The 19,358-nt window shown below is 37.0% G+C and overlaps 1 protein-coding gene across 1 annotated transcript in view; it reads left to right on the top strand.

The window, feature by feature from the left end:
- The first annotated feature begins 683 nt into the window (after positions 1-683).
- The window catches only part of LOC121417326 (CCR4-NOT transcription complex subunit 4-like), a 30,854-nt gene continuing 12,179 nt past the window's right edge, over positions 684-19,358 (top strand). The window contains 14 exon segments of the mRNA XM_041610996.1: positions 684-758; positions 8,520-8,665; positions 9,710-9,778; positions 10,030-10,142; positions 10,871-10,960; positions 11,892-11,952; positions 13,427-13,519; positions 14,243-14,407; positions 14,847-14,914; positions 15,967-16,185; positions 16,419-16,571; positions 17,004-17,232; positions 18,113-18,128; positions 18,131-18,337. Of these exon segments, the coding sequence (XP_041466930.1) occupies positions 8,639-8,665; positions 9,710-9,778; positions 10,030-10,142; positions 10,871-10,960; positions 11,892-11,952; positions 13,427-13,519; positions 14,243-14,407; positions 14,847-14,914; positions 15,967-16,185; positions 16,419-16,571; positions 17,004-17,232; positions 18,113-18,128; positions 18,131-18,337 (1,510 nt within the window). The 5' untranslated portion in view covers positions 684-758; positions 8,520-8,638.

Raw genomic sequence — 19,358 nt, 5'->3', positions numbered from 1 at the left:
ACCAAAAATCATGAAAATAATAAAAGGAAATCTGATATTGTGTCCCCCTACTATTTTGAGTAGGGGGGACGCGTCCCCCTGGAATTTCTGCCCACGGGGTGTGTGTGTACTGCACAGTGTTATGTGTAATAATAAACAAAAATCAATAAAAGTGTGATTTCTCAAGTCATTGAGCCAGAATGCATGTTTTTTTTTTCTTAAGTAAAAAAAAATCCCTTTTTCAGAGGTCAACTGACATGTAATGATTGTATTTATTTGATCTATAGTTTGTGGAAAATGAAATAAGTAAAAACAAAATGAGAGCACTGAAATAATTGTACATTCACTCATGTTATTTTCAAAAGAAAAAATAAATCCTTTGGGATCGAGGTCCATGATATGTAACCGGGCTTTACAAATTCTAACCTTTTGGGGTGGGGCTTTTCATTTGTTTCCTTAATAAACCACCACCCTCTTTTAGAAAATATTTCCCAGGCCTCTGTCAAACTCATAAATTTATAAATTTATATTTTCCTTTGAATAGGCCTACAACTCCAGAGCAGCTTTCACCAATTTTTACCATTTTGCAACCGCCGCGCTGATATTCGAATGTTATCCCAAGGAGATATCACTATCCTCAAATCAAACTCTGACAATGCACCGGGCTCAATACATCCGGGATATTGACATTTAATTTGTCATATCTATTTCTGCGCATGCGCCATTTGCGCAATTCAACTCGACTGAATTATAGTGTATTTCCCTGCGATCATCTTGTCGTAAGTGTCTCCAACTTTAACTTATTGGTTTCTTATTTGGTTTATTGATTTGTAATAAATTATATATGAAATGAAATTTCCGATGTACATGAAGACGCGATCCATTTTGCGAGTTACTATTCAAAGGTCGTTGTAATGGACGAAATTAGGTGTGGTAACAGTGCACGGTTACAATAATTTTGGGCGTCCTTCCAATTCCATTGAGTTTACGTGTAAAGTGAATGACCGTGTTTTGTTCTCGCGCAATTCGGTTCCTTACGTTATTTTAGCATTGCTTAGCCTTAGCTAGGCCTACATGTAGCATGTCATGAGTCAGTCCATGATCATGCATGTGAATAGAATATTAGTTATTACTTGAAAAGATGGCCGTACTATCAAACATGCCTAGAGGGATCCCTATTGTCCTGAAAAAGAAAATGGAGGCCGAGAGGCTAGAGGCTAGACTACAATACAACATAGACTTCGTGATGATGAATGAGAGTAAACTGCTAGTGTTATTTTATTCATGTTATTTGACAGGTTGATTTCATGTGTTCACCTTTAATAAAACTGATGATAAATTCATGTCAGAGATGCCAAGTTCAAAGACCAGCTATCAGTAGAGGCGCACGGCCAATATTGCATTGGAGACTGTCTCCAATGGCAATGTCATGAATGTGGGAGATTACATGTATCTCTCCAATATCAGAGACTTTTGTAAAGAATTTGGGTATCCGATTTCAGAGACAGTTTCCAGTTTTGGAGTCCAATTTCCTTTGTTTACATTTGCTGCAAAAGGATAACCTTGGCGCGCCAAATAAAAATGTGATAAGCAGAGATTCCTCATGAAAAATTACCCCTTTTCACCGTCTACTTTAAAAATTCACTGTCTACTTTAAAAATTCACTGTCTACTTTTGACTTTTGTTTTGATATAAGGATTTTTGTTGTCAATCACACAAAAAAAAATGGGATTCTGACCTCAGTCAAAATTTTTGGTGGAAAAAGTCTTGCTTTTGTTGGTGTTTCTTTTGTCCTTTTGCAAAGCAAGTCTCCAATGTGGGATATTGTCTCCCCTATTGGAGAGAGTCTCCCAAATTGGCCACGCGCCTCTACTGGCTATTCATGAGATTTTCTGTGAATCTGAGTGAGATCACAGACATTATGTACAAATGTATATGGGGATAGGCTGTGCTAGTTGCATGAGACAGAGATTTGAGGGGATGAACAAGAGTAAAAAAAAAATGCTTGAGTCTCACGCATAATGCGTGAGACTTGGTAGCTCTGTTATGTTCTGAGCTTCTTACAATTGTGATCAGTGTAAATAGATTTAAGTTGACTAGCCAGGACTCAGAGGCTCTGAGCTAACGTTAGAGTGTGGAGAGTAAAAATTACTCTCATGGAGCCAGGGATTGCGTCCCATTTATGTGCGTGTACCGTCTGTTACGGATAGCCTGGAGGCGTCTGGGGAGTGAAAGTCATATACTGTACGTATGGCAAGGCTCGACATTAGCGGTGGCCCGGGGCCACCAAAAATTCATCTCGGGCAACCATTATTGAAAAAATGTTAAGTTTTGGTGGCCCGAATCGGGCAACCAATAATTTTCAAAGTAGCGCAATTTTTCTCCCGATTTTGCATGCATTTATCAACCTTCTACAGTTAAAATTGCAAGCCAATTCGTCATGCGCCTTTTTTGTTAATCTACACACAAATACACACACACAAAGAGTGCATAGTCATGACAGTATGTAGGCCTACCGCTAGCATACAGTACCTATTATTCAGCCGGCCGCGCCGGCTGTCTGGCTGAGCTTTGCATGCATGAAACCAATGCAGCTAGCTGTGCACGAGCAGACTATTCAGACCCAGGGAGCTGCGATACGAAATGTTACTGCTAAGAAATCTTCCCCAGAACTTTGGAAATCTACGTCAAAGTCACATTTTACACCAATGAAATGCCCTTCTACAGTCCATATTACTGAAACCTGATTAATTGCAAGCTTTAAAAGGAGGAATTATGACCTCTCTTTTGACTCAAAAAGACCGATTTCCAAATGCATTAATACACATAGGTGAGTACATCACAGTCCCATATGTGCATTTGTATGTATGTTGATATTTGGTTTATTTCGAAGCTGTGTCTCTTTGAGCCAAAAATAAATAGGCCGCTCTTTCTTTCTTGTTTACAAATGACTTCTTAAACCACTCTTAAGGAAGTAAATACTTTGGGAAGGCATTTCATTGATATGACATGTGATTTTTTTTTCCATCATTTTGTCAAATATAGGGAAGGAATTATCTCACTGTTTTTTCCAGATAACTTTTGCCATTTTATTTTTTTCTTTCATTTTTTTCAGTGATTAAACCATTTATACCCCTTCCCATTGAAAATACCTGATTAAAGAACATGTTTCTACTGAATAATAATAATTTTCCCCATTTTTTGATAATTTGTTTTATTTATTTTTCTTAAATTTTCTTTTGTTTTTCTCATTTTTTTTTATGACCTGTTCTTTGTTTTTTCCTTCATTTTTTCTTTTGTTTTATGCAAAGTAAAATAACAGCAAGCACAATTTATATACAAGATGTACAAAGAATAGTGGTACGTGTTAGTGATTGCAGAATATTTCAGTTTGTTTTATTCATTTTTAATTAATGTTTTTCCTTATATTTTTCGGGCCACCAAACTTTATTAGTGGGCCACCAAAAAAAATTATTTGAAGGTTTTGGTGGCCCGAACGGGCCACCACCAAAAAAAGTTAATGTGGAGCCTTGCGTATGGTCACTCCCGTAATCCCTGGATTTGCTTTATATATGCCTCTCCGTAGCGGCCAGGATTACCCGTGTTGAACCTAGACCTAAATCACCAATTTTATTTTTTTTTTTCGCCCAAAGTTATGTACATGGGCAAGTTTTATGTTTACCCCATTTTTTTTAAACATTTTTCTTACTTTTCATTAAATAAATAGTAGTGAAATTGAAAGAAGTTAAGACCAAGAGCGTTCGCTCACCCTGTCTGTTTACCAGGGTTGGCGGATTTAAATCACGTTGATTTAAATCGTGATTTAAATCGCGATTTAAATCACCATGATTTTTTTTTAAAAATCATTGATTTAAATCACTTCCATTGAAACATGTACAAATCATGGACAAAATATTTGTTCAATGCAGTTTTAATTCTTCAAGTCAACTGAAAAACTTTGAATTAACTTTATATCAATAAAAGATCAACAAAGTCTTCATATCTACTTAAAACAAATTAAAATCAAATTAATAAAATCAGGTAATTCCTTAAAGTTGAATTAAGAAGACGATTCAAAATATTGAGATATTTACATTAATAGCAACCTTACAACCCACCAAACACTAAGAGGTGATTCGACCCCCCATTTTCTTTTTTCAAAATAGTGAATTTGAACGATTTATCCCTACTCATTTTCCTCGAGTTCGCTCCTGCAATGCCTACCGAGACGGGTGTTCTTTGACTGTGACGTCACCGGGGGTATCGTAGTAAACAAGGCAGTGCTGTTTTGTGTACTATGCACGTACGCCTTCATATTTACTTTTGTGTCAAAACTTCATTTTATCGCTATTGATTTTATGTGAACGATGTTGAAAGGAAGTAATAATTATCATAAGACATATTGTCCATAATATGACCCTACATTGTTAAAACTGTTCTTCTTTGTAGCAATTTTAGACGATTTTAATGCCTTGTTTTCGTTCCGGACTGTGTCCGTGGCGAAACAATTGAATAAACTGCAGTTGAAGTTGTATTTCGAGCCGGAGAACTTGCAAAAAGGAAATGATTAAAATTATATTTATGGCCATACTATTATTCCAAATATGTAAATTCCCTCATAATGATACCATAGACCCTAAAGGAATAATTTCAAGACGAATAATATGAAATTTGACCAAGATCTTCTCACCAGTCGATAACGTAGCAGACGTGTTATCATGATATATTTATCCGCGTGTGACGCGGCTCTTGCAAAAAACACAGTTGGTTGCGGAATTGCTTTGTGCCGACCGGCCACCCGCTCGGGCGCAGCTAGCTGTCGAGCTGCCGGACCGCATACCTTTCATGCTGTCTTGAACTCACTTGCGAATTGCATTTGTATGTTTGACGGTGACCTCTAGCGTAATTAAATATACATGTAGAAAACAACTCGGGAGGCCGAGAAGAATAGTAAGTTGATTCAAGATTGTTCTGTGGAATGAGCCATGAGTGGAAATGATCCACAGGATATAAAAATGGAGTCAAAGACAAAAGGAAAGAAGAAAAAGACGTCAGGGGATTGCCGCATGGTCATGAACTGCGGTTCGACCATAGAGATATATATGGGAATGGTCTGGGGGTCGACATACCAGAACACTTCCCCACTACATACAGTGCAGTACACTCAATGCGTGGGTGTACTTGAGTGTATTGTATATAGCATATAGGCGTGCAACGCGCGCATAGCTGAGCTAGCCGCCGGAATTACTTTCTAGCTACTCACTTGAAGGAACATCGTGATAAAATAAATGAGAAATAGTGAAAATATCATTCAATAACTCACTGTTTTCAATCTTTCATCATGATTTAAGAGTTCATGATAGTTATTCATACTGTTCTTTATACAGGTAAAGTAAAGATTTGTACATATGATTCCTATTTGTTTGATTTGAGTTGCTTTGACAAAAAATTGTAAAATCATCTTTCACTCTCTGCATAGCATTTCTGTATTACACCCAGGCACCTCTTACACTAAATTCCCTCCGGTGACGTCACACTCAGAGTGATTTTTCTGTACACTCGTCTCTCGGGCTCTGACAGGTGGCTAATTTCATAGACTTTCAAAGCAAAATATCGAGAAGGCAGAAGATTTTTGTGACATGCTATTTGTTTGAACAACTGATATATACTTTATATTATGTGTGGAAACCATATTTATGGAAACTCACCCCCTTCTTAATTCAACTTTAAAAACTACAGATGTATGTTGTCAATAGGTACTCATTTTTTGTAAATTATGTCAAGTTTTTCTTCTGAAATTTTACATTCTTTGTCAGTTATTATTAGTCAATTTCTTTCTTAACGTAAAGTTTTCACATAATCCAAAGACTTTTCAGAGAGCAGTTTGTAAAAAAAAATATATAATATATAAAAGTCGATGAGAAAAGGTTTGTTGGCAGTTTTCCAGTTTTGATCCTTCGCCTACACATAACTACTTCTGTCATGTAAAATAAAAATGATACCTGCATGTAATCAACATATTTAACATGCCTCTTATTTCGTATTGTTACATTTATCATACATTTGATGTTTTGAATAACATAATATAAAAATCACATTAACATAATGTAGTACAGTCATAATTTGACTGTTGAGAAAAGCTTTCTCTTATAAACCTTTTAAGTCACTGCAGCCCATTTTATGTTCAGTGCTACAAATGGAAGTTTTGTATCTGCATGTAATAATGGAAAGAGCTCTATAACAACAATTTGCAAAACTCAGAATAAACATTTAACACTGTATTTTAACGTTAAGATGCAGGTACTTCAGTTACAATCATTGGCAGTTGTAAGCTGTGTCTCATTTAAAATAAAATACTTCTTTTTGTAATACATATGTTGTAATTTAAGCAGTTTTGCAGTTTTTATCCTTTAAGTTAAAAGTAAGTAGATTTTTTTTCATACTTCATGGATCAAACAGATTTTTTTTGTAGAGAATATGGGAATAAAAATTGTAGATTAATTTAAAAAAATCACAGTAACAGAATGTAGTATAGTCACCCTTTGACTAAGCTAGTATCTCCTATATTGTTCTCCAAAACTGAGAGTTTTGCATCTATATCTGTAGCAAGAGAAGAGCTTTTTATCAAAAAGATCCTTAACATATACAGTTGTAGTCTCTCTTTGACTATTGTAAAGCTGTGACTAATTGAAAAAAATCATTGATTTGAATTATTTCTCTTACAATATACATGAATACTAGTAATTGGCAAAGGGTTTGTTGGCAGTTTTGATAAAGGATTTTTTCTCTTGGATTTTTTTAAATATTTGAATGAAAAATCCCAGAGGGGAATTTTCTCTACTCACTGGGAATTCCCTATGGAATATTCCTTCATAGGCCTATGTATGATAGAATTAAGTTCAGATACATGATTCCTCAAATTTATTTTAATTGTCCATTTTTACTGGATTTTAATTACAAAATATGTGGTTAAGAACAATATTAGGGGTGAAATGTATAACATCAATATTGATGTCATTGTATGAGTAAGGGGGGGGGGGATAATTACCCTTTTTTTCGAAGGAACTTTAAAAAAAATCAAAAAAATCAAAAAAATCTGATTTAAATAAAAAAAATCTGATTTAAATCAAATAAATCCGATTTTTTTGATTTTTTTAAAAAAATCAAAAAAATCGCCAACCCTGCTGTTTACGTCGCCATTTTGCTGTCTTTTGTTATCGATACCTCGATACCATACGCGTGCAGAGCTGCAACTTAGATTTTAAAAATACTTGCATTTGCCGATTAATATGACGATTCGTAAAATATTTGTTTCGGTCAACAAATATCATAAAGTAATTTATATGATATTTATTGATTAAAACAAATATTTTGCGAATCCTAATATCTATCGGCAGATGCAAGTATTTTTTAATCCAAGTTGGCAGCTCTACATAAATAAATGTATCTAAATAGAGCAGGGAACAATTTCGCCTATTTTAATAGCATTTTTGGTCATAACTTAGCGAAAACCTCTCATCTAAACCCCTCAAAAAAAGTTCCGCAACTCAAGTTTGAGTGCTAATAAATTTCTTAGTGTGCCATCATCATATGTAAAAGTGGTACCATTGGAAAGTATGATTATTCCTCTTTACGATCATGTGTCATTTGTAATGCTATATGTTATCATGAAATACACAGACATGATAAATATGCAGCAATGTAAGAAATGAAATGTTGCAAAAATTCGTTGCCATGTCATGTTTGAGTTCTGCAACTCAAACTGCAAGTTTGAGTGCTAATAAATTTCTTAATGTGCCATCATCATGTGTAAAAGTGATATCTTTAGAAAGTATGATTATTCTCCTTTACAATCATGTGTCATTTGTAATGCTAGTGTTATCATGAAATACACAGACATGATAATACGCAGCAATGTTAGACATGAAATGTTGCAAAATGCGTCGTTTGCAATAGCGAATTTCCAATTGTTTCGAGGATGGACCGAGTGCATTCACTGTCACCTGCATGGTGGAAATTCTATAGAAATGGGGACTCTTGTTGGAAATCAATGCATTTTGCAACATTTCACTTTTTTCTCGATGTTCAGGGTGATTACATATTCCATGATTACATAATCACAGCAAATGGCATGTCATTGTAAAGACGAATAATTCAGCTTTCCAATGATACCAGTTTCATCTTTTATACTTCATTAACCAAAAAGATATCATCCCCCAAAACCGAGTTGCAAAACTTTTTTTGAGGGGTTTAGTATTGTATAGTCTTGTGTAAAAATATGCTAAATACTAAATGCGTAGCAGTAAAAAAATATGGAGCAAATTGCAGTGCGATACCAGGAAAATCATTCCCTGTAGAGTAAAAATTACCTACCAAAATGCTGAAAATTTCTTCAAATATTGGCAAGAAATAAAGAAGTCATTGAATTCTAAATCTAAAGTTCAGCAATATTTTGTGAAATCTTGTGCAAAATCTCTTGAACATTCAAATAAAAAGTGTTCAACTCATTTTTTTCTCAAATGTTATTTTTTCATTTGCAGTGTTGTACAGGGACTGCAAAGCAGTCATATTGACGTTTCAACAGTTTGCAGTGAGCTTATCTACTGTCTGTCTTCTATTACCCGAGCTTCTGTTTCTCTTCCCCTACCGTCAAATCACAATGTCGACCTTCGATGACCCAGCTGAGGTAACATTCTTTATTTTGTTACTTTTTGCATGTTTTGTGTTGGCTCAGTTGGTAGAACGTCCATCTCACAAGAGGGGGGGGGGGGGGATTGGAGTTCAAACCCAGGCCGGGTCAGACTAAAAGACGTTAAAAGATGGGAGTTGCTGCTACCCTGTTTGGCGTTCAATGGTTCAAGGGATAGAGCTATGTCGATCTGGCGCTGCACAGCGGCTGCCAGGCCAATGATCAGTTGGTCAAAACAGATTTTTAGAGTAATTCTGTTTCAGATTTCAATTTCGAATAATAGATTATGGATTATTGGAGCTATTGCTGAATATGGGAGGCTACATCTTGCAGTTTAAGGCCTACCTTTTGGGGCAACAAGCAATTATAGATTTAATGAAAATATGATTACACTGTAAAGAATAGTGATTCTCTCAAGAGTTTTGAATAATGTTTCAAGATTCCAGATTGTTTTATTGGTCCATGAATGCTAGGCATACAGAGAAATTTAGTTTCCAATGGCTTTAAACACATAATATACACACAAAAAATGCAAAATATCATAGCAATGTAATTCTACATAAACAATACAATTTAGTGATAACTTTTCTGCAATAGGTTGATAACCCTTAAAATTCATAATTCATAAGTTATAAGAAATAGGTAATGAGATGTCTGCACCTCTTGGTGCAAAGTTCTGTCGAAAATATGACTGTCGTAAAGCATGTTATTTGAAGATTTTTAGGGATGTTTCTGGTTGTCATGAGGTCACAATGTTCCTTTATTTCCTACATTTACTCAGATTAGAATGAATGGCCCAATTTCAAGATGGTATACATGTATGATGAAACAAAGCAAATATTGATGTGTAAAAATATTTAAAAAGGAATTGCCTCATTGCAGGTGGATCTTTTTTGCTCACCTCATATTACAAAAGTATGATTATGAATATTATCATGAATTTGCAATTTGTTTTGTGTTATACTTTATTTCTTCTATTGTGATATAATGGCAACAGAAGGGTGTTAATTTGTCTTATTTCCTCATGTTCTTCTATGACAGTGCCCACTATGTATGGAACCCCTGGAATTGGACGATGTCAATTTCTTCCCATGCACATGCGGTTATCAGGTGAGTTTGGCTAATGTGGGATTATTACCTTGGTCAAATATACTCTACGGTGAATCCAAAACAGCCGTTTTAACATTTTTTTTGTACCAGTTATACATAGGTGGTTTGAATAAAAATGAATAAAACGGCTGTGTTCGACTCGCCGTACGACCGCCGTAGATTTCTTTATAGATTTTTCAGTTCTGTTGGCATTGTATCCATACAGATGATAATGGTTTCTTGTCATAATTGTCTCATTGTTTCCTTCATAGATTTGTCGGTTCTGTTGGCATCGTATTCGTACAGATGAGAATGGTCTGTGTCCTGCATGCAGAAAGGCCTACCCCGAATGCCCCGCAGACTTCAAACCACTCTCCGAGGAACAGTAAGTCTTCAAGCTCATCTAAAATTTTGTTAAGGGGGGGTGTTAAAAAAAGTTTTTTTATGTTGTTATTACTTTCATTTATGATTGTCATCATTATCGTTCGTATTACCATGAAATCTGGGCTGAAAACTTATCACAGTTAAGATCACCAACACAGATAAGCACATTTGGGACTCTGTATCATTGTTGTTTAGAAAAAGGCCCATCTTCGGGGTGGAATTGAATCTATTTCATCAATCTTTAGATGCATATGAATTGTAGGAAATATGTTCATTTTTGTACGCAAATTCATTATTGTGAATATGTTCTTGTTCAGACTCTCATACTCCCGATCGGGGGTCGATAAAGAACAATAAAATCTTATCTTATATTACATACTTCTTATGAATTTTGTTGGATTCTATGAATTCATAATCGTTTTTAGACTGTTACCACAACAGGGCCCCGTCTGACAAGAGATACAATTGATCTAATCAATCGTAACTCTATGGAAATCCATAAGTGTCATAATTTTTTCCGCAGGAAATTTGTAAACAAAGGAGAACACACCAAATTGTCAAATCAATTAATGTATAGATATACATGTACATTCATATGTAGGGAACAATTTTGAGCAAACATGCATGTTAACTTTGCTGGCTTTCCATAGTTTCGATTGATCGGATCAAACCCAACTCTTTGTAAGACGGGCCCCTGGTAATTGTTTTTCATGTGTTATTTTTCGACAGGTTGCATCGGATAAAGAATGAAAAAAGACAGAAAGATATTCAGCGCAAGCAGAAGATAACAGAAAACAGAAAACATCTAGCCAGTGTAAGGTAAGTGGAAGAAAGACCTAAAACTTAAACATAAGAGAAAAAAAACTAGTGTTCCAGGAATCTAAATGGTATAACTTCAGAACAGAGAAAACCTGGTTGGATTTTTTTTTTTGCCTCTTATATGCAACCATTCTGTATTAACTGGTTGATTTAGCATTTCCAAATTTAGGAGGGCTTCACATTTGTGGATACAGTACTTGATATTCAGTAGCAGTTTTACAGACCAAATCGACTCTACCTTACATGTTTGTTTGCTCGATTTAAAGACGAATGAAAGAAGTTCCAGTAAACACTAACTTCACAGAAAGTCTCTCAAACCCAGATAAGTAGTCATTGTAGTCACTTGATCTGGTACACTTGCATGAACTAAACTTTGTAAAATGTGATCCTGAAATCTAAGCTAATTAATGACCACCCTGTAGAGTGTAGAGTACCAACGCAGATACGCACGTGTGGGACATTGTATTTATTTCTTGAAAAAATACTCAATCTCCCATGCATATTTTGCTAATTTATCTGCGATGAGGCAATTTCATTCAGATTCTTTTACCAAATACTTGTGATTTATGTAAGCAAACACACTTGGATAGTCCTTTTATTGGATTCTGTACAAGCTAATTTTGAAATCTTTGCCACAATGGGTGATTTCAAGTTCAGTGTTGGCCTTGGTGTTGGTGTTAGTGTTGAAATTTCGGTTGCTTCCCCTAGCTCCAAAATTTATGCAGAGCTTGTAAAACTGATCCAGATCACATTATTGACATCTCAACAACTAGTGAGTGACTTTTCGGGACCGTCCTCATTTTATCTTTGGTGTTATAATCGTGTAAAAATTGACCCAACACCAACACCAAAAGGTCAACACTGAACTTGAAATCACCCACTAGGCGTTTATTTTTTTTAATACTTGGATATTTTGTTTGCTTACTTACAGAGTCGTCCAGAAGAATCTTGTTTTTGTTGTTGGCTTGTCACAAAGATTGGCGGACACGGAAGTAAGTAACCTTTTCTTGAGATTTGTTCCCAATCAATCTTCAGCTTGTTCCTTCTTGAGCATGTTAGTTTAAAGGGGAAGTTCACCCTGAAGAAAACTTTGTTTTAAAAATAGGAGAAAAAATAGTAAAAAAATATTGGTGAAGGTTTGAGGAAAATCCGTCAAAGAGTAAGAAAGTTATTAGAGTTCAAAGTTTTGGATTTGTGACGTCATAAACGAGCAGCTGCCCCATGTGTTATGTAATTATAAAATGCATGAATTTCAAATTTTGTATGGTTCCCGATGACTTAATTTTGTTTTCTATTCATGATCGGTTGTGAAATGTTTTGTCTACTGATATACAAAAGGTACAGTGGAAACCATTTTAAATTTTCCGAGAAAATGACATTTCATTGATTTTTTACCATTCGCTGTGTAGGAATGCTGCTCGCATATGACGTCACAAATCAAATAATTGATATTCTAATAACTTTTTCAATTATTTGATTAATTTTTCTCAAACCTTCAGCAATATTTTTTATTATTTTTTCTGCTATTTTAACAATAAACCTTTTGTCAGGGTGAACTTCCCCTTTAAAAATTAACGTTTCCATTCTCTTGGCTCCCATGATTTGTTTTTGCTGAAAAGTCCCCCCCCCCCCCCCGCCGACATTTATTTTTGCCATATACAGGGTTCCCACTGTCTTGAAAAATCATGGAAAGTCAGGGGAAAGTCAGAGGATTTGGAAAATTTGTGCAAAGTCATGGAATTGCGTTCAAGATACTTTTGAATTTTGGGTGTTGGTGAAACGAATATGGTGCCTTGGTCGGAAACAGCCCATAATAGATGTTGTACATGTCATGAGTAAAGTGCTTCCTATGAGTGAAATTGTTTCCCCAAGGAATTTTGTCTAAAAGCAATAAAAAGAAACATCAAAAAACAAATAATTACATAGGAAAGAAAAACAATAAGAGAAATGACAAATTGGTTTTGGTACCAGAATTTTTCTCTTATAGTTGGTAGGAATGCGATAATGAATATTTTCATTTTTAGTGCAAAAAGTATGATTTCATGAATGAATTAGCATAATTCATATAAAAAATATATGAATTTTGTGCAATTTGCCTCTGCATCGGTGTTGATTATGTCATTCTCTTTGTGCAAAGTTTTGGCACGATCCGCGGCCAAGATCTTAGGGGGCCTCAAAGCCCCCTCCCTCAACTTTATGCTCGCAAAATCGGCCAGGGGGCCGCTGCATAAAGCTGTTCGTAAGATAAGAGCGACTTTAAGAACGACTGGTGAACCTTTCTGACACGCTAAACCATCGCCAATGAATATACCATTTACCACAAGAAAGGATCACCAGTCGTTCTTAAAGTCGCTCTTTATACGAACAGCTTTATGAAACACCCACCAGGTACGTTAAGGGTTAGGGTAAATTTGAAATGAAGTAAAGTATTGAACATTACATTTTTCTTCTTCCTCCTCTTTTCAGATTTTGAAAAAGCAAGAATACTTTGGGAAGTTTGGCAAAATTCTCAAAGTGGTTATAAACCAGAACACATCGTATGCAGGAAGTCAGTCTCATGTAAGTGTTGTTATACATCGTTTTTTTTTTGTGTGAGTTTCATTCCATCGGGTCCTGTTGCATAAAAGTTAGTATTTATTGTAACTTTTTCATCCAATAGTAACTTTCATGGAATCCCTGGATTTGGTAGGCAGTTGAGCATTGTTGCCATGGTAGTTACCGGTACCATTGGAGAGTAAAGTTACCATTATTCTAACTTTTTTTTAATGTGGGATCGCATTTTACCAATTGGATATACTTTTCATTGTTGAAATGAAATGATAATAGATAGTAATAATAGTAACTTTTGTCCAATGAGCCTCTGTAGAAATACTTGCAATCAAATGCAACTACCAATTGTACATGTACATGTGTATTGGGGACTTTTTCTTCATTTTCTTTAAATGTAGATATTTTTTGCAACACGCTCCTGGTCGTTTAGAATCCATTTCAATGACCTCAGTGCATGTCACGTGCTATGTATGCTTCGACATAATGCCTCCTTTGGTCAGACCTTATACCAGTCAGGAAATTCCTGAACCAGGTGACGAATATTTGTCCGTGGGAGAGCAAAGAATAAACCAACTCCTTCTGTGGAAGTAAGTAAAGCACACACCAGGTGATTCACATCGTGCTGGACCAAATTGTACAATTATTATTATTTTTCAGGTTAAATCTTTAACATATTCCTTTTTGCCTTTGCATGTTGGACTAGTCTTAATTTCCTTTTGTTTGAACCTTCAGGGGCCCAGTGCAAGTGCGTATGTAACCTACCAGAGGGCTGAGGACTCGTTACGGGCGATACAAGCGGTAAACAATGTACACGTGGATGGTAGGACGTTAAAGGCTTCCTTAGGTACAACAAAATACTGCAGTCATTTTCTGAGGAATTCGCAATGTCCGAAGCTAGTAAGTAGTGGTGTCTTTTTATGTTTAATGAGGATTTGATTGTGTAGAGAGAGTGTTGTAGCAACAATTTGAGAAGCTTGCATTATAGTTTTTTGATGGACTTGCAATGTCTGAAGCCAGCAAAGTAAAGATTCTCTTTGTTGTGTAATGAGGATTAGGTTGTTTGGATGGGCCATTGGAGCAACAATTCGAGAACCTAGCACTATAGTTTTTTTAATGTCCATAAAGGGTATTCCCCAACGCCATCCCCATTTACAGTGTTCTTTGGTTCTAGATTATTTTTGTTATTTTCCTTTTTAAGTTCGCCTTTTCATGACGTTGTAGTGGTGAATACCGCAGCAATAATGTTCAACCTACATTAACCCTAAAATGGGACTATTTGAACACATATGAAGATTTTACAACTCAACCGATTTTTGCTCTCTCTTTGTTATTTCAGGACTGTATGTATTTACACGAGTTAGGTGACGAGAATGCGAGTTTTACGAAGGAAGATATGCAGATGGGGTAAGTTCATTATTTTCATTTTGATTCATACCCTCAAAGGTTGAAATTTTCTTGTTCACAAATTTGTGCATTGTGATTGACTGAATGAAGAAGAACAAGGAGGAGGAGGGAGAGGAGGAGGAAGAAAGAAGAAGAGGAGGAGGAAGAAAGAAGGAGAAGAGGAAAGAGAACGAGGGAGTAGAAGAAGAAGCAAAGAAAGAGGAGGAGGAGGAGGAAGAAGGAGAAGAGGAAGAAGGAGGAAGAAAGAAAGGAGGGGAAGGAGTAGAAGGAAGTAGAAGAAGGAGGAGGAGAATAGAAAGAAGGAGGAGGAGGACGTGAAGAAGAAGCATAAGAAGGAAGAGGGGGAGGAGAAGAGGAAGGAAGAGAAAGTAGAAAAAGAAGGAGGAAGAGAAAGGAGGAGGAAGTAGAAGAATAAGAAACAAAAGAAGGAGGGGGGAGGAAGAGAAGAAGCAGAAGAAAAGGGAGGAGGGGAGGTGGAGGAAGTAGGAGGATGAGGAATTAGAAGAAGCAAAGGAAGGGGGAGGAGGAAGAAGTACAAGGAGAATAAGGAGGAGGGGAAGAGGAAGAAGGAGGAAGAGGAAGAAGCCAAATAAGAAGGAGGAAGAAGAAGAAGCAAAAGAAGGAGGGGGAAGGATGAGGAGGAGAGAAGAAGAAACAGAAGAAGGATGAGGAGAAGAAAAGGAGGAGGAAGTAAAAAAAAGAAGAAGGTGGAGGAAGGAGAAGAAGGAGGAATCTGAAGAAGCAAAAGAAGAAGATGGATGAGGAGGAGAAGAGGAAGGAGGAGGAATCTGAAGAAGCAAAAGAAGAAGATGGATGAGAAGAGGAAGGAGGAGGAAGTAGAAGAAGCAAATGAAGATGGAGGAGGGGGGGGGGGGGGTAGGAAGAGAAGAGGAGGAAGACTGATACCATTACTTTTGCTTGTACATGTATGATCATCTCTATCATGTTTTGGTTTGAATTGATTTTGTAACTAATATAAATATAATTTTTCAAGTGACAAATGAATAGATAACCAATGAAACTGAATAAATGTCAAAAATGTTCTCTTGCAGTAAACATCAAGAATACGAACAGAAGTTACTACATGACCTCTTAGGAGGTGGTAGTAGTCACAGTCCCGGTTCCTCTACAACAACAACAACCACGACAACACAGAACCACACAGCTGCCACCACAGCATCAACACCAGCCACAACTAACTCATCAAGTGCTACAAGCCATGCTGCAACTTCGTCGGGAAGGGAACGAGCCAAACCGCAATCTAATACAAGGTATCGTACCACTATTCGGATGTGTATCGATGCAGGTGTCCCACTATAGACCTTATGTACTGGTAGTATTATTTTCTATTATAATATATATTTACCCCTTTTCACATATTTTATGGAATATTTCCCTTTTCCTCATTTTCTCATTGGTCTTGTTGGTTTGAAGTCTACTTTCCTAACCCAAACCATGTATTGCATACTGTAGCATGATTATTCCTTGTGTTGTAAATTGACAGAAAAAAGCAACCATCGCCGCCCACCACACAGAAGTCGAACAGTAGAGGGAGCCCTAGCATAACAACAAATTCCTGGCCATCGTTAAGTAAACCTAACAACACTGAGGGAGGGGATGAGACGACGACACAAAGAGAAGAATCTTCAATACACAGGTTATATATTTATTTGTTTACTTGTTTATTACTTCATTGATTTATTTCATTTATTTATTAATTTACTTTAAAACCACTTGAAGTGCACACACACAGTTGGCAATATTACATATAGCATTTCCAGTTTTTTGACTCAGTTGCTAAAGTGTCCATCTTGCAACGAGGAGGTCGGAGTTCAAACCCCGGCCACGTCAGACCAATAGATGTTTAAAAGATGTGGGTTGCTGCTCCCCTTTTTGGCGTTCAACGATTTATTGGACAGAGCCATGTTGATCTGGAACTGCACAGTGGCTGTTGGGTCCACGATCAATTGCAAAAGAAGTTTTCAGAGTATTTCTACTTCAGATAGATCATTTCCAACAATGAAATATGTTGTGTTTTTTTTTTCATTTTTCCCCCATTTATTTGAATTTTGCATTACCTCCTCAACAGCCACACAACAAAAGACACACCTTCAGACATCGTGGACAGCAGAACAGACCCACCGCCTACCAGCTTACCACAGTCCTCAACGCAGGCCTCCAATGGATTGACCACAGAGGCGCACGAAAACCTTCCACATCCGCATAACAGTGCGGCGCCCCCTATTGATATACCCCAGAAGAGAGCGATAACAGAGACCGGTAGCCTGAGCAGCACGCCTCACGAGGCTTCCCCACAGGTAAGTGGTATTTCTTGCCGAAGGGGAAGGTCACCCCAAGGGCAAGATTGATTTAACAAAAGCAGAAAAATTACAGAAGAATATTGGTGTAGGATTGATGAATATCCTTCAAAGAATATGATAGTATATGAAATCTTCATGTTGCGGCATCCTATGTGGCAGTTCGAGTTGCCACATTTGTCATGTAATCTATGTTCAATAAAATCACATCTTTTGTTCGTGGTTAATGATGAATGTCAATACGGAGCGTTGTGGCCCAGTGGATTAGTCTCCGGACTTTGAAACAGGGGGTTGTGGGTTCAAATCCCAGCCATGGCGTAATTTCCTTCAGCACGAAACTAATCCAAAATGTGCTGCACTCAACCCAGGTGAGGTAAATGGGTACCGGTAGGAAATAATTCCTTAAGAAGCTGTGAGCGCTGTGAATGATTAGCTTAGCCGGGTAATATAGGAGTGCCTTGAGCACCTAACAAGGTGGATGTGTGCGCAATATAAATACCCTATATTATTATTAATATTATATCTTTACAGAAGGCGGTAGGAAAAACGACGTGTCCGATGAAGTATTCAACACTCCCCTCACCTGCCCCCTCCCCCAGTGGCAGACACCAGGGGGGTGTTTCACAAAGAATTAAGCATGACTTAAGTCTTATTTAAATGCTGACGCGTACATGATATGCAACGCGCGATCTTATTGATAGATATGCATTAATGCGTGTCCTCATGACACGATCTGACCAATGCGGTCAAGCCTTTCTGTATTTAAGTGCGACTCTAAGTCATACTTAAATCTTTGTGAAACATCCCCCTGGTTACAACGCCTTGGAAGCTTCCACAAAAGTGGTGAAAATTCACTATTTTCTCATTTTTCACTATTCAGGTGCAATCAGTCCCTGACCTGCCCCCACCCCAGTGACAGACACCAGACAACAACAACAACCCCTGTCGGCTCCCACAGGACCCCCTCCTAACCTGCCCCACCCTGGTAGAGGAGCCCCCTTTGGTGACATCGCCCATCTCTTCGGAGGCAACGGGTTCATCCCCCAGGCTAATCTTCAGAGACACGTGCCGGCGGTGCCCATACCTGGCATGCCACCGCAGAATGGTGAGTCTGATAGAGGCGTATATTCATACCTGCCAACCAGTAAGTTTTGGGCGTATTTAGTACGTATTTGCAACCAAATGTGGCCGTATGTTTTTTCTCTAAAAAATATGTTTTTGGAAATCTTTTTTTTTATACAAAATCGTAATTTTCTGAGAAAAATCATCTCTATATGTCTTTTTTTCAATCATTTGGTTTAAACCAGGGTGAGGTATACACATGTTAAAATGTTTTTTTTTTTTTTCATCAGCAAGAGCAGTGCGCAATTTAGCTTGCATGCAGCTTGAGCGCCGCGATGAGCGAGTGCGCCACGCATTTTATTATGAAATATGTTTTTTTGGGGGGGAAATACACTTTTTTTTAATCACAGAATACAATTTTTCATTCCCAGAGGTTGGCAGGTCTGTTTATTGTGATTGAGATTATTATAGTTTTTATGATTGTCATAGATGAATGAGCATGATGATGATGATGATAAATGTAATGTTAGTTGTGTTGATGTTGTTTTTGGTTCTTGTGAGGATGATCATCATGGGGATTATGATTGTGGTGATGATGTTGAGTACAGTGATGATTGTGACAGTGATGATTGTAATGATAGTGATGATGATGATGATGATAAACATGTTAGTTGTGTTGATGTTGTTGGGATTGTTTCTAGTGAGGATGATCGGCATGGGGATTATGTTTGTGGTGATGATTGTGGTGATGATTGTGACGGTGATGATTACGATGATGATAAACGTAATGTTAGTTGTGTTGATGTTGTTGGTGTTGGTTCTAGTGAGGATGATTGTGATGATATTGGGTGATACAGTGATGATTGTGACGGTGATGATGATGGTGATGATGATAATGATAATGATGATGATGATGATAATGGTGATGATAATGATGATAGTGATGATGGTGGTGGTGATGATGATGATGATGATGGGGATGATGATGAAGGTAATTATTGGTGTCTTCGTAGAGGCAGTCGTCACAAATTCAAAGAAATCCTGTTCAAGATTATGATACTGAT

This window comes from Lytechinus variegatus, chromosome 6, assembly GCF_018143015.1.
Source record: "Lytechinus variegatus isolate NC3 chromosome 6, Lvar_3.0, whole genome shotgun sequence".
In the NCBI taxonomy this organism is placed as follows: Eukaryota; Metazoa; Echinodermata; class Echinoidea; order Temnopleuroida; family Toxopneustidae; genus Lytechinus; species Lytechinus variegatus.
The sequence above is the reverse complement of the archived record's forward strand: the minus strand, read 5'-3'. Positions and strand labels throughout refer to the sequence as shown.